General features: G+C 42.8%; 1 protein-coding gene across 4 annotated transcripts in view; it reads right to left on the bottom strand.

The window, feature by feature from the left end:
- The window catches only part of arhgap29a (Rho GTPase activating protein 29a), a 73146-nt gene that overhangs the window by 22464 nt on the left and 35558 nt on the right, over positions 1 to 15124 (bottom strand). For 2 of the 4 annotated variants that reach the window (XM_064949197.1, XM_064949199.1), the window contains exons 4-10: positions 10756 to 10852; positions 10327 to 10399; positions 9885 to 9945; positions 4501 to 4656; positions 3007 to 3071; positions 2734 to 2844; positions 2414 to 2494 (exon numbers count right to left, since the gene is read on the bottom strand). In XM_064949197.1, coding sequence (XP_064805269.1) covers positions 2414 to 2494; positions 2734 to 2844; positions 3007 to 3071; positions 4501 to 4656; positions 9885 to 9945; positions 10327 to 10399; positions 10756 to 10852 — 644 coding nt within the window. Of the gene's footprint in view, positions 1 to 2413; positions 2495 to 2733; positions 2845 to 3006; positions 3072 to 4500; positions 4657 to 9884; positions 9946 to 10326; positions 10400 to 10755; positions 10853 to 11959; positions 12175 to 12317; positions 12840 to 15124 lie in introns of those variants that run through there. The other 2 variants (XM_064949200.1, XM_064949201.1) reach the window with 2 other exon arrangements.

Raw genomic sequence — 15124 nt, 5'->3', positions numbered from 1 at the left:
TACACACTAACCAACCCAGTCCTTAGAGTTACACACTAACCAACCCAGTCCTTACAGTTACACACTAATCAACCCAGTCCTGAGAGATACACACTAACCAACCCAGTCCTTAGAGTTACACACTAACCAACCCAGTCCTTACAGTTACACACTAACCAACCCAGTCCTTAGAGATACACACTAACCAACCCAGTCCTTGGAGTTACACACTAACCAACCCAGTCCTGAGAGATACACACTAACCAGCCCGTCCTTATAGATACACACTAACCAACCCAGTCCTTAGAGTTACACACTAAACAACCCAGACCTTAGAGATACATACTAACCAACCCAGTCCTTAGAGATACACACTAACCAACCCAGTCCTAACAGTTACACACTAACCAACCCAGTCCTGAGAGATACACACTAACCAACCCAGTCCTTAGAGATACACACTAACCAACCCAGTCCCCAGAGTTACATACTAACCAACCCAGTCCTTACAGTTACACACTAACCAACCCAGTCCTTAGAGTTACACACTAACCAACCCAGTCCTTAGAGTTACACACTAACCAACCCCGTTCTTTGAGATACAGTACCCACTAACCAATCCAGTCCTTAGAGATACACACTAACCAACCCAATCCTTAGAGTTCCACACTAACCAACCCAGTCCTTAGAAATACACACTAACCAACCCAGTCCTTAGAGATACATACTAACCAACACATTCCTTAGAGATACACACTAACCAAACCAGTCCTTAGAGATACACACTAACCAACCTAGTCCTTAGAGATACAGTACATACAAACCAACCTAGTCCTTAGAGTTACACACTAAACAACCTAGTCCTTAGAGACACACACTAACCAACCCAGTACTTAGAGATACACACTAACCAACCCAGTCCTTAGAGATACACACTAACCAACGCAGTCCTTAGAGTTACACACTAACCAACCCCGTTCTTTGAGATACAGTACACACTAACCAATCCAGTCCTTAGAGATACACACTAACCAACCCAATCCTTAGAGATACACACTAACAAACCCAGTCCTTAGAGTTACACACTAAACAACCCAGTCCTTAGAGATACATACTAACCAACCCAGTCCTTAGAGATACAGTACATAATAACCAACCCAGTCCTTAGAGATACACACTAACCAAACCAGCCTTAGAGATACAGTACATAATAACCAACCCAGTCCTTAGAGATACACACTAACCATCCCAGTCCTACAATATACATACTAACCAACCCAGTCCTTAGAGATACACACTAACCATCCCAGTCCTAGAATATACATACTAACCAACCCAGTCCTTAGAGATAGATACTAACCCACCCAGTCCTTAGAGATACACACTAACCAACCCAGTCCTTAGAGTCACACACTAACCAACCCAGTCCTTAGAGATACAGTACACACTAACCAACCCAGTCTTTAGAGCTACACATGAACCAACCAAGTCCTTAAAGATACATACTAACCAACCCAGTCCTTAGAGTTACACACTAACCAACCCAGTCCTTGGAGGTACAGTACATACTAACCAACCCAGTCCTTAGAATTAAACACTAACCAACCCAGTCCTTAGAGATACACACAAACCAACCCAATCCTTAGAGTTACACAATAACCAACCATGTCCTTAGAGTTACACACTAACCAACCCAGTCCTTTGAGATACAGTACATACTAACCAACACAGTCCTTCGAGATAAATACTAACCAACCCAGTTCCAAGACATACATACTAACCAACCCAGTCCTAAGAGATACATACTAACCAACCCAGTCCTTAGAGATACACACTAACCAACCCAGTCCTTAGAGATACATACTAACCAATCCGGTCCTTAGAGATACAGTACATACTAACCAACCCAGTCCTTAGAGTTACACACTAACCAACCCAGTCCTAACAGTTACACACTAACCAACCCAGTCCTGAGAGATACACACTAACCAGCCCGTCCTTATAGATACACACTAACCAACCCAGTCCTTAGAGTTACACACTAAACAACCCAGACCTTAGAGATACATACTAACCAACCCAGTCCTTAGAGATACAGTACATACTAACCAACCCAGTCCTAGGAGATACATACTAACCAACCCAGTCCATAGAGATACACACTAACCAACCCCGTCCTTAGAGATACACACTAACCAACCCAGTTTGTTCAGGGTCTGCTCTCATCTTGTCACACTGGTGGTGCAGTTGGACTTCCAAGAGATTACCTTCAACACTCTGCAGCTATTAAACCGCCTGAATAATGTCAAGAGCCTGGCTCACACACACGCGCACACACACAGCGAGGGGTTTACATATTCTTTGATGACTGTGGCTCTGTTTGCTTTAAGTTTCCTTATAATGTGACCTTTTAAAGTTATGAAGTTCCGCCCACCATTTTCTTCTGTTCTCTCTGCCACTGCTCCTTGACCTCCTTCCTCAGTTTGTCCAGCTCGTTCTTCCGTGCGACGAGAGGCTAGAGAACCCCCCACCCACACACACACACACACACACACACACACACACACACACACACACACACACACACACACACACACACACACACACACACACACACACACACACACACACACACACACACACACACACACACACACATAAACACACGCTTCAGTGAGTCAATGCTGTGAATATGGATTATGCAGATCAGAGCAGGACATACTGTAGAAAAGTCACATAGACAGATGTACATACCTGCATGAATTTGTTGGTTTGAAGGGTAGCTGCTGTGTGCAGTAGGAGCTGGCTGTACTCAATATCGTTCTTGAACGCTGACATGTAAATGTCCCGGAATGGCATGAACTCCTTTGATTGGAAGACAACAAAAGTGACTAATCACAATTCAAAGAAGTAGTGCAGATGGTTTAAAATGATTAATTGCTTTGACAGCTGTTATCTTTTGAGATACAATTAACCGGTGAACAAATGCAACTGATATGAGCAGAAAACATATTTCATCATAATCACCTGTTGACTTGCGAGTGTCTTCGCTGATTCTGCCATTTTGGCGTAGCTCTTCGCACACTCGATATCTGCAATCAGACACTCAACGTTACCTTCCTAGCCTGGTTATGTCATAAATGTTCAATACAGCATGATTAAGTAGCTACTGTCTCTGTGTGTAGTATGTAGACATTGAGTGATTAAGTACAGGACAAAAACCACAAATGCCCAGTAACCTATTCATCCAAATAGAGGACCTGATGACAAATGACTAATCACACTACTACACTTTTAGCAAAAAAGGTGCTATCTAGAACCTAAAATGGTTCTCCAGCTGTCCCAATAGGAGAACCTTTTGAAAAACCCCTTTGGTTCCAGGTAGAACACTTTTGGTTCCAGATAGAACCCTTTCCTGAGAGGGTTGTATATGAAACCCAAGAGTTCTACTTGGAACCAAAAAGGGTTCTACCTGGAACCAAAAAGGGTTATTCTATGGGGAAAGCTGAAGAACCTTTGGAAACCATTTTTTCTAAGAGTTTACACTACACTGTGCTTAGGTAAGTTTAGCGTTTACTGTAGTGAAAAAGCATATAATAACCTCATCAGTGTTATATTCAACCCATGCAAGTTTGTCCTACTGTATATCTGGGGCAATATAGAACAGGTGTGAAACTATCTATTATTGTATACAAGTAGGCTAATGCTAGGACAAACTAAGCTAATATACAGCAGCTAACGCCAGGAAAAACAAAGCCAATATGCAGTAGCTAATGCTAGTACAAACTAAGCTAATATACAGTAGCTAATGCTAAGACAAACTATGCTAATATACCTTAACTAATGTTAGGACAAACTAAGCTAATGTACAGTAGCTAATGCTAGGCTAAATCTAAGAAAAAAAACTTCTAGAGCTGAGGCAAAGGGAGTTAAAGATCAGCAAAGACCCCTAACCCCAAAAGATAGTTTGTGTGTATGCATTGATATGTAGGCTATGTGTGCCTTTTTAAAACATTTATGTAGTTCTGTCCTTGAGCTGTTCTTGTCTATTAATGTTCTGTATTATGTAATGTTTCATGTTTTGTGTGGACCCCATGAAGATAGCTGCTGTTTTTGCAATAGCTAATGATGATCCTCATAAAATACCAAATACCAACGGTGACACAGCTTACACCAACCCCCTGTTCTTACGCACAACGCAACTCGAAGTGCCTGGATACAGCCGTTAGCCGTGGTATATTGGCCATATACCACAAACCCCTGAGGTGCCTTATTGCTTTTATAAACTGGTTACCAATGTAATTAAAACAGAAAAATAAATGTTTTGTCATACCCATGGTATACGGAATGATATACCACTGCTTTCAGCCAATCAGCATTGAGGGCTCGAACCACACGGTTTATAATATATAATCTAATAACAGTGTTCTATTTAATTCTGTGCCTCCGACTCACCAATAATGAGATGTTTCTCTGTATTAATCCTATGTGTATTAGAGGTAGTGGTAGGGAGAGACTCACCCATACTGAGTCGTTTGTCCACCCAGGCCAGCAGCTCCTTGGTGTACTTGGACCAGGCCTTGGCGTATAGTAGAGCTGACTCCACCCCGCCTTCACTCCGCTGCAGCGCCACGTCCACACCATCCACCTCCTCCGCCCTCGCCGGCGGCGATGGACCTGTGATGGTAATGGTAACACGCCATGGGTTGGGGAAGAAGAAGTTAGTGGGCCTAGGCCTGAGACCGAGCATTGCTACCTACTGGCTAACGGCTACTGGCAACTAGCTACGGACAAGCCCCTCTCTATCGCATGTGTGAGTATCTATGTGTGACTGTGTGTGTGTGCGTTCGTGAGTGTGTACGAGTGCGCATGACTGTATGTGCACCAGTGTGTGTGTCAGATCTGTCAGAAAGTAAAGTCCATGTTGACCTTGGGTTATGTGTTGGTAATACATTGTAATGCTAAGTAGACTGGACAAGACAGGGATTGCCTCCTCTATGTGTTAATACGACTGAGCTAATAGGTCACTCTGTGTGACAGGAGAGCTTATACAGGCCCCTTAACTATACCAGAGACTACATAGAGACAGACAATATACACACACACACACACACACACACACACACACACACACACACACACACACACACACACACACACACACACACACACACACACACACACACACACACACACACACACACACACACAGATATATACATACACACTACCGTTCAAAAGTTTGGGGTCATTTAGAAATGTCCTCGTTTTTGAAAGAAAAGCTATTTTTTTGCATTAAAATAAAATAAACAAATACAGTGTAGACATTGTTAATGTTGTAAATTACTATTGTAGCTGGAAACAGATTTTTCTTTAAAGGAACATCTACATAGACGTACAGAGGTCCATTATCAGCAACCATCACTCCTGTGTTCCAATGGCACTCCTGTGTTCCAAGTTTATGATTTTAAAAGGCTAATTGATCATTAGAAAATCCTTTTGCAATTATGTTAGCACAGCTGAAAACAGTTGTGCTGATTAAAGAAGCAATACAACTGGCCTTCTTTAGACTAGTTGAGTATCTGGAGCATCAGCATCTGTGCATTTCGATTACAGGCTCAAAATAGCCAGAAACAAAGAACTTTCTTCTTTCTCTTGAAACTTGTCAGTCTAAATCAAATCAAATCAAATCAAATTTTATTTGTCACATACACATGGTTAGCAGATGTTAATATGAGTGTAGCGAAATGCTTGTGCTTCTAGTTCCGACAATGCAGTAATAACCAACAAGTAATCTAACTAACAATTCCAAAACTACTGTCTTATACACAAGTGTAAGGGAATAAAGAATATGTACATAAAGATATATGAATGAGTGATGGTACAGAGCAGCATAGGCAAGATACAGTAGATGGTATCGAGTACAGTATATACATATGAGATAAGTATGTAAACAAAGTAGCATAGTTAAAGTGGCTAGTGCTACATGTATTACATAAAGATGCAGTGGATGATATAGAGTACAGTATATACGTATACATATGAGATGAATAATGTAGGGTATGTAAACATTATATTAGGTAGCATTGTTTAAAGTGGCTAGTGATATATTTTACATCATTTCCCATCAATTCCAATTATTAAAGTGGCTGGAGTTGAGTCAGTGTGTTGGCAGCAGCCACTCAATGTTAGTGGTTGCTGTTTAACAGTCTGATGGCCTTGAGATAGAAGCGGTTTTTCAGTCTCTCGGTCCCAGCTTTGATGCACCTGTACTGACCTCGCCTTTTGGATGATAGCGGGGTGAACAGGCAGACTGGCCAATAAAAATAAAAGATTAATATGGGCAAAAAAACACAGCCACTGGACAGAGGAACTCTGCCAAGTCGCCTCTTCACTGTTGACGCTGAGACTGGTGTTTTGCGGGTACTATTTAATGAAGCAGCCAGTTGAGGACTTGTGAGGCGTCTGTTTCTCAAACTAAACACTCTAAAGTACTTGTCCTCTTGCTCAGTTGTGCACCGGGCCTCCAACTCCTCTTTCTATTCTGGTTAGAGACAGTTTGCTCTGTTCTGTGAGGGGAGTAGTACACAGCGTTGTACGAGATTTTCAGTTTCTTGGCAATTTCTCGCATGGAATAGCCTTAATTTGTCAGAAGAAGAATAGACTGGGAGTTTCAGATGAAAGTTATTTGTTTCCGGTCATTTTGAGACTCTAATCAAACCCACAAATGCTGATGCTCCAGATACTCAACTAGTGTAAAGAAGGCCAGTTTTATTGCTTCTTTAATCAGGACGACAGTTTCCAGCTGTGCTAACAAAATTGCAAAAGGGTTTTCTAATGATCAATTAGCCTGTCAAAATGATAAACTTGGATTAGCTAACACAACGTGCCATTGTAACACAGGGGTGATGGTTGCTGATAATGGGCCTCTGTACGCCTATGTAGATAATCCATTAAAAGTTTCCAGCTACAATAGTCATTTCCAAAATTACAATTAGTATACACTGTATTTCTGATCAATTTTATGTTATTTTAATGGACATAAAATGTGCTTTTCCTTAAAAAAGAAGGACATTTCTAAGTGACCCCAAACCTTTGAACGGTATATATACAGTGCCTTCGGAAAGTATTCAGACCCCAGGACTTTTTCCACATTTTGTTAGGCTCTAGCCTCATTCTAAATGGATTAAATAAAACAATTTCCTCAGCAATCTCCACACAATACCCCATAATGACAAAACAAAAACAGTTTTTTTATTTGCAAATGTTTTACCTTATTTACATAAGTATTCAGACCCTTTGCTATGAGACTCGAAATTGAGCTCAGGTGCATCCTGTTTCCATTTATCATCCTTGAGATGTTTCTACAACTTGATTGGACATGATTTGTAAAGGCACATGCATGTCTATATAAGGTCGTACAGTTAACAGTGCATGTCAGAGCAAAAACCAAGCCTCGAGGTTGAAGGAATTGTTCGTAGAGCTCCGAGACTGCATTGTGTCGAGGCACAGATCTGGGGAAGGGTACCAAAACATTTGAAGGTCCCCAAGAATAGAATGGCCTCCATCATTATTAAATGGAACCTAGAGGTGACCCCCCTGCCAAACTGGGCAATCGAGGGAGAAGGGCCTTGGTCAGGGATGTGACCAAGAACCTAATGATCACGCTGACAGTCCTCTAGAGTTCCTCTGTGGAGATGGGAGAACCTTCCAGAAGGACAACCATCTCTGCAGCACTCCACCAATTAGGCCTTTATGGTAGAATGGCCAGATGGAAGCCACTCCTCAGTAAAAGGCACATGACAGCCATGTTTGCCAAAATGCACCTAAAGACTCTCAGACCATGAGAAACAAGATTCTCTGGTCTGATAAAACCAAGATTGAACTCTTTGACCTGAATGCCAAGCGTCACGTCTGGAGGAAACCTGGCACCGTCCCTACGGTGAAGCATGGTGGTGGCAGAATCATGCTGAGGGGATGTTTTTCAGCGGGAAGGATTGGGAGACTAGTCAGGATTGTGGTAAAGATGAATGAAGCAAAGTACAGAGAGATCCTCGATGAAAACCTGCTCTAGAGTGCTCAGGACCTCAGACTGGGGTGAAGGTTTACCTTCCAACAGGACAATGACCCTAAGCACACAGCCAAGACAACGCAGGACTGGCTTCGGGACAAGTCTCTGAATGTCCTTGAGTGGCCCAGCCAGAGCCCGGACTTGAACATGATTGAACATCTCTGGAGAGACCTGAAAATAGCTGTGCAGCAACGCTCCCCATCAAACTTCGACAGGGCTAGAGAGTATCTGCAGAGAAGAATGGGAGAAACTCTACAGATATAGGTGTGCCAAGCTTGTAGCGTCATACCCAAGAAGACTCAAGGCAGTATTCACTACCAAAGGTGCTTCAACAAAGTACTGAGTAAAGGGGCTAAATACTTATGTACATGTGATATTTCAGTATTACATTTTTTATAAATTTGCAAAAATGTCTAAAACCTTGTTTTTGCTTTTTCATTATGGGGTATTGTATGTAGATTCATGAGGGGAAAAATGTAATCAATTTTTGAATAATGCTGTAACGAAACAAAATGTGGAAAAAGTGAAGGGGTCTGAATACTTTCTGAAGGCACAGTATTAGAGTGAGAATATAAATATGTAGTGTGTACAGACAATATAATTAGGAAGATAAAATGGTATGTCCAGTAGTAGGTATATTACGATGAGCTATTCACGGTGGTTCCGTGTTTCTAGCCACCCAGCTTTGTAACAGAGGGAAAGTAGTTTGTTGAGTACACAGAGTGACGTAACACAGATTGACAGATGGAGCTGTATTAAGATGAGAGTGGAGAAGGCACTTTCGCTGAACAAACTCTTCTAGAGCCATCCCACTGGGCACAGACGTTGAGTTGCACCCACTTTTGCCCTCAGAACAGACTCAATTCGTATGGGCAATGACTCTACAAGGTGTCGAAAGTGTTCCACAACCCATGTTGACTCCAATGCTCCCCACAGTTCTTTGGGTGTACTGTCACCCCAAGTGACATATTTCCTATCAACACATTGAGACCTAATCATCTATAGTTATTTTTAGGGGGCTTTCAATTGTTGTTTTTGATGACATTTAGTTTTTATTGCTTATATCTGACATTTTTGAGCCACGGATTTGCAGATTGACTGACTGGATAACAATGTTTGACTTGGCTAATTAGATTTGTTTAAAAAATGCATCTGAGCACAGTACCGTCTTTTCTTGTTTCACCTGGCTACCAATTCCAGCTGTTTTGAGAACATCATTTGAGGAATCGCCTGAAGCGTGAAAGGAACGGGAGACAGAGGAATACAGCAGTGCTGAGAAAGAGGGCTCGTAATGAGGACGACTGGCTACTATTCTGAACTTTGCGTGGTGAACTTTCTGGAGCCCACAGCTGCTGAGGAATCCCCCAAGTGGGTTCTACACAGAGAGGAAGAGGAGAAGTTCTGTAGCTATAAGACTATAAGGCTGGTTCCCAGACTTGTCCTCTACAAGATCATCAGCAGAATCCATCCCCATCATCTACCATCCTCTGACCAGCTCCCTTCACTCAAGCCATAAACTGACCCTTTCCATCCAGGATGCAGCTTTCAAAGACTTGGCCTCTATTGGTTGACCTGTCATGGTATTTTGCTTGTTTGTTTTCTTGCTCTTGAAGTGCTTTCAGATTCTATGAAAAGCGCTATAGAAATGTAATTCATTATTATTATTTTTCATTCAAAAATCCACAAAGACAGGGCTGGTTTATGTCGATATGTAATGTTTTTATAAGGGAGAGCCAAGCCAAGCTGTCATAGAGTACATCGTAAATTCAGAAGTGCTATCAGTTGTTAAGTGGATGGAGTAGTAAGGTGTCATGGTGGTTGTTGTGCGTGTTACCTGACGGATCATCTTTCTCTGGACCGGATACTGCAGATTCCACGGAAAGGTTCTCAAACGACTGGGAATGAGACAGATAGACAGAACGGTTTCACAATGATGAGTAAGGAACCAGATGGTACATGACATTACAGAAAGACCATGGCTAGTGAGCATTTTAATTTCCCTTTGTGTTATCGTTAAAAGCTACAAACTACATCAACACCCTGTCATGCTGTGATTAATCACTGGAAGGTATTTCAGGAGTACCCTCCACTTCAAACAGGAAACAATCTCTCAGCCCCATCATACAGTGTTATGTTGTTGTTTCCTGAGAGCACCACACCCTTCGACCTCTCCATCCTGGGTATCTTTAGACAGTCAATCACCTGAGTTTACTGTAAATACATACATAATGTCCAGACAGACAGTTGTGTATGTATCTTTTGTGTGTTTGTCTTACCCTGCTTCTCCGAGTCAGGGGCAGCCCCAACGCTGATCCATTCTCTACATCTCCCATAAGGAAGTCAGACACTCTGAAAGAGGAACACACAACAACAATGAAAGGCATGGAAATAACCCCTAGGCACTGGTCTGGGGTCAGATGTGTTGTGTTTGAACAATGGTAAGTGTATGGATTGGGGTAGGGCAAATCTCGTCCTAGATCGGTGGTTGTGTGGGCAACTTCCCCTGAAGTGTTGGCAACACTTTAAGAGTCAACAACACAAGCAGCCATTATGCAAGGAAACACAGACTGAAGGTTGAGAATATTACATTATCTAGAGATGTAAGACAAGGATACCCTGTACCTATTTAAATATAGTTGGTTTGTGTCACCATAAAGAGTCAGAAACACTAGTTATTGCAATCGCTATTACAACGTTGTACTTACACATTGCCAAAGGTGAATGCCAATGTGTCGATGGAAGTGTATATCTCTCCGAAAAGCTTCTGCTTGTTCTCCTCGTTCACCTCCTTGAAGTTAACACCTGTCAAAACGGATGAAGCAAGTTAGGCTAAACTGTGAAAACAAATAACTGGGACAACCTATACCTATTCAGAACTGAAGACAAGATGCACTGTAATGTCAAAACATATAACCTACATGAACATGAGACTAATCATTATCCGAATATGTTGCTATACAGGTTGAGAGCCTACATAACATGAGGTAGTGATGAGTGTTGTGAAATAGTCCGTCTCTATCACCATATATCCCCAAAACACTTAATCAGAATAGTTAGGCCTGAAAGGACTAAAACAGTAGAGATTTGACTGAAAAATAAGAAATTTCACTAAAACAGTGGAGATTTGACTGAAACAGTACAGATTTGACTGAAAAAGTAGAAATTTCTGAAACCGTAGAGATTTGACTGAAACAGAAGAGATTTGACTGAAACAGTAGATATTTGACTGATACAGCAGAGATTTGACTGAAACAGCAGAGATTTGAGATTTGACTGAAACAGCAGAGATTTGAGATTTGACTGAAACCGTAGAGATTTGACTGAAACAGTAGAGATTTGACTGAAACCGTAGAGATTTGACTGAAACCGTAGAGATTTGACTGAAACAGTAGAGATTTGACAGAAAAAGCAGAGTTTTGACTGAAACAGTACTGATTTGAATTGTAATCTGGAAGGACACACTGTTTCCTGCCTTAAGTCTAAACAAAGTGATGACTGAAAAAGAGAAGGGAAAAACACCAATGTAAATAGGTCTATAATCAGTCTCCACAATAAACTTCCTGTCTCACTCGGGAGGAGAGAAAATAAACCAGAATAGGAGCTCAACAGGCAGCACCAGCAGCCCAAGCCACATCTGAAATGGCACCCTATTCACTATATATTGCACTACTTTGGACCAGAGCGGTATGGTAGATCCCTGTGGACCCTGGTAAAAAGTAGTGCACTATAGGAGAATAGGGTTCCATTTGGGTCGCAACACCAGTGACGCCATTCCCTGAGGCCATTCCCCTAGTGTCGATGTTCTCTCCGCCTAACAATAGAGATGTCTGGAGATCAGGAGGGGAGCAGGAGATCAAGAGAATGGTTCAAGGAAAAAGGATTGCAGAAAGCACTTTTTCTTCTTCTTACCAGAAAGTTCTTTGAGTTGTCTTCTTTTACATGAGATATATTAGAATGCTCTAATTAAACGATCGGTTGTCCAGGTTGAAGGTTCTCTAGTTAGTTGAGCCCCATGGAGACTTAGTTCCAAACAGTTCAAACAACACTTAGCAGCACAAGAACCACAAACAGTTTCCATTCTAGAATCCTCTTCGTCATACAGGAAATAGGTAAGCAAGCGACAAAGGAACTAGGAGACTCAAAGAGAGAGAGAGAGAGAGAGAGACCAGCAGCTCTCTATGCTCTTACAGTGCAGGCTTCCTGTCTCTATAGAACAAGAGGAACTTTACCGTAAAACACACACACACACATGCCAGCCACCACTTACCCACGACCAGGCTTGCCCTCCAGAGGCTGAACCCTTTTTAGCATTCAGTCTGTGTGTATGATGTGGTCCGCAGTCGGGTGGTTGTTGTAGCACCAAACTCCTTCTACCCAAGCTGCTCTCAAGGACTTCTCTCTCTTCTCTGTTGGTCTTCCTGGCTGTATGGTGCAACCACTCTTTGACCGTAGAGCCACTCCTTACTCAGTAGGTCCTTCGTGGTTCAGTGGTTCCAAAGGGGGATCTGCCTCTAGTGGTCAAGCTGATCTACAGCCCTTTTAATGCACTAAAGCTTTCTCCAACTGCCACAGGGGAAATGGCCGCACAAGTCTCTTCCTTTATCTCCATTTGTGTCACCTAATAAGGCATTTCTTTCCAGGGAATGTCTCCATAAGTTCCAGAAGCTCTTATGAGAGGTAGAACCCTTTCAGACGAGACAGCAGAGTTAGTGGTGCAAGTTAGTTTGGGTCCCGGGAGAGTCTGTCTGTGAACGCAGCTAGCTAGCTACCTCTGCCTAGAACGCTATCGCTGCGTCTCTCTGGCCTTTACGTCCTCTCCTACCCCCTCCTCCCCTCCCCACAACACAGGACATCCTGAAGCTCACTAGAACACAATGCCAGCACTCGCTCCGGCCAACCACAGTCCAAACGTGGATGTTACATCATCAGGCAAAAACGGCATTGTTTTCACTGGGAAAGCACATGACTGACTCCTGAACGAACACTAATAAATTCCACCTCTGAGTCTACTGCAGGGGGAAGCCTGCTGACAAAACAGATATTGATGGAAGCAAACATACATGACTTAGCCAGGACCATAGGAGGAAGGCCATTGGGGGCCATGGTGGCATCAGGCCATAGGGGCCATGAGGCCATTGGGACCATCAGGCCACGGTGCCTTTAGGTCATTGGGGGCCATCGGGCCATAGGGGCCATCATGGTAATGTTGATGCCTCAATGACCCACATGCATAATGTGACTGAGTAATGGTTGAAAAATTCCAGCAACATCCCCAAATGACACAGTTTTCCAGAAATCTTGGTTGGAGGGTTCCGGTTTTCCTGTTTGTACCCTCTTTTTTTCCATTTTTTTTCACCTTTATTTAACCAGGTAGGCTATTTACCAGGTAGGCTATTTACAACTGCGACCTGGCCAAGATAAAGCAAAGCAGTGCGACACAAACAACAACACAGACTTACACATGAAATAAACAAACATACAGTCAAAAATACAATAGGAAAAAAAGTCAAATGAGGTAAGATAAGGGAGGTAAGGAAATAAATAGGCCACAGTGGCGAAATAATTACAATTTAGCAATTAAACACTGGAGTGATAGACGTGCAGAAGATGAATGTGCAAGTAGAGATACTGGAGTGCAAAAGAGCAAAAAATAATAATAACAGTATGGGGATGAGGTAGTTGGATGGGCTAGTTACAGATGGGCTATGTACAGGTGCAGTGATCTGTGAGCTGCTCTGACAGCTGGTACTAAGTTAGTGAGGGAGATATGAGTCTCCAGCTTCGGTGATTTTTGCAATTTGTTCCAGTCATTGGCAGCAGAGAACTGGAAGGAAAGGAGGAATTGCATTTAGTTTCACTTGCATTTAAGAGCAGTTGGGGGGCACGGAAGGAGAGTTGTATGGCATTGAAGCTCATCTGGAGGTTAGTTAACACAGTGTCTAAAGAAGGGTCAGAGGTATACAAAATGGTGTCGTCTGCGTAGAGGTGGATCAGAGAATCACCAGCAGCAAAAGCGACATCATTGATGTATACAGAGAAAAGTGTCGGCCTGAGAATTGAACCCTGTGGCACCCCATAGAAACTGCCAGAGGTCCGGACAACAGGCCTTCTGATTTGACACACTGAACTCTGTCTGAGAAGTAGTTGGTGAACCAGGCAAGGCATTCTGGGATCCTACATTTTGGGAAAGTTACTGGAACTTTGCAACCATACACTGTAACAATGTAGGGAGGGGAAACAACCACATCTCTTCATTCAGGAATGGTGTTCATCACATACCATTTTGGTGTCCTTCTCAGATACCTTGGCTTAGCTAATTGGGTGATACACCACCTACAGAAAAAGTATTTTAATTTGCTCATTGTATAAAGATCTTTGTTAGACTATGTGTAGGATATCTTGCTTATCTTGAGATAGATAGATACCCTTTTCTCTCCCTCTCTCTTTCCTCCTGGTGTGTGTCTCCTCTCCCTGGACAGAGACCAGTGTTGTGAAAGTCATAGCCCCACTATGAGAGCATGAATTAGGCCAGGCATGAGCGAATGGGGCCTGTTCCTGATCCACTGAGCCAGTATGGCGGGCAGAGACATACACACAAACACGCACACACCCACCTACGCACCCCCACACACACACACACACACACACACACACACACACACACACACACACACACACACACACACACACACACACACACACACACACACACACACACACACACACACACACACAGAGAGAGAGAGAGAGAGAGAGAGAGATACAGACCCCTGTTATCTACCCCCTAGGCACAGGGTCTCAGCACAGCCACACGCCTGGATATTCCACTTTCTCTTATTTGAATCTACCTGAATTGATTACTTCAGTCTTACATTACCTGGGGACCAGGCCAGGTGTGTGTGTGTGAGTGTGTGTGAAGTGACTGATGTTGACAAAGAAGGAAGGATGCCAATGAGTATGTGTATAGCCTGTTGAGCCTCGTTGTGTGAGGGTCTAGTACAGAGGACACATATTCTGGCCCTCTAGTGGTGAGAAAGGTTATTGGGGTGAGGTATGGAATTAAGAATGAAGGAA

Source organism: Oncorhynchus masou, chromosome 30 (genome assembly GCF_036934945.1).
Source record: "Oncorhynchus masou masou isolate Uvic2021 chromosome 30, UVic_Omas_1.1, whole genome shotgun sequence".
Classification (NCBI taxonomy): Eukaryota; Metazoa; Chordata; class Actinopteri; order Salmoniformes; family Salmonidae; genus Oncorhynchus; species Oncorhynchus masou.
The sequence above is the reverse complement of the archived record's forward strand: the minus strand, read 5'-3'. Positions and strand labels throughout refer to the sequence as shown.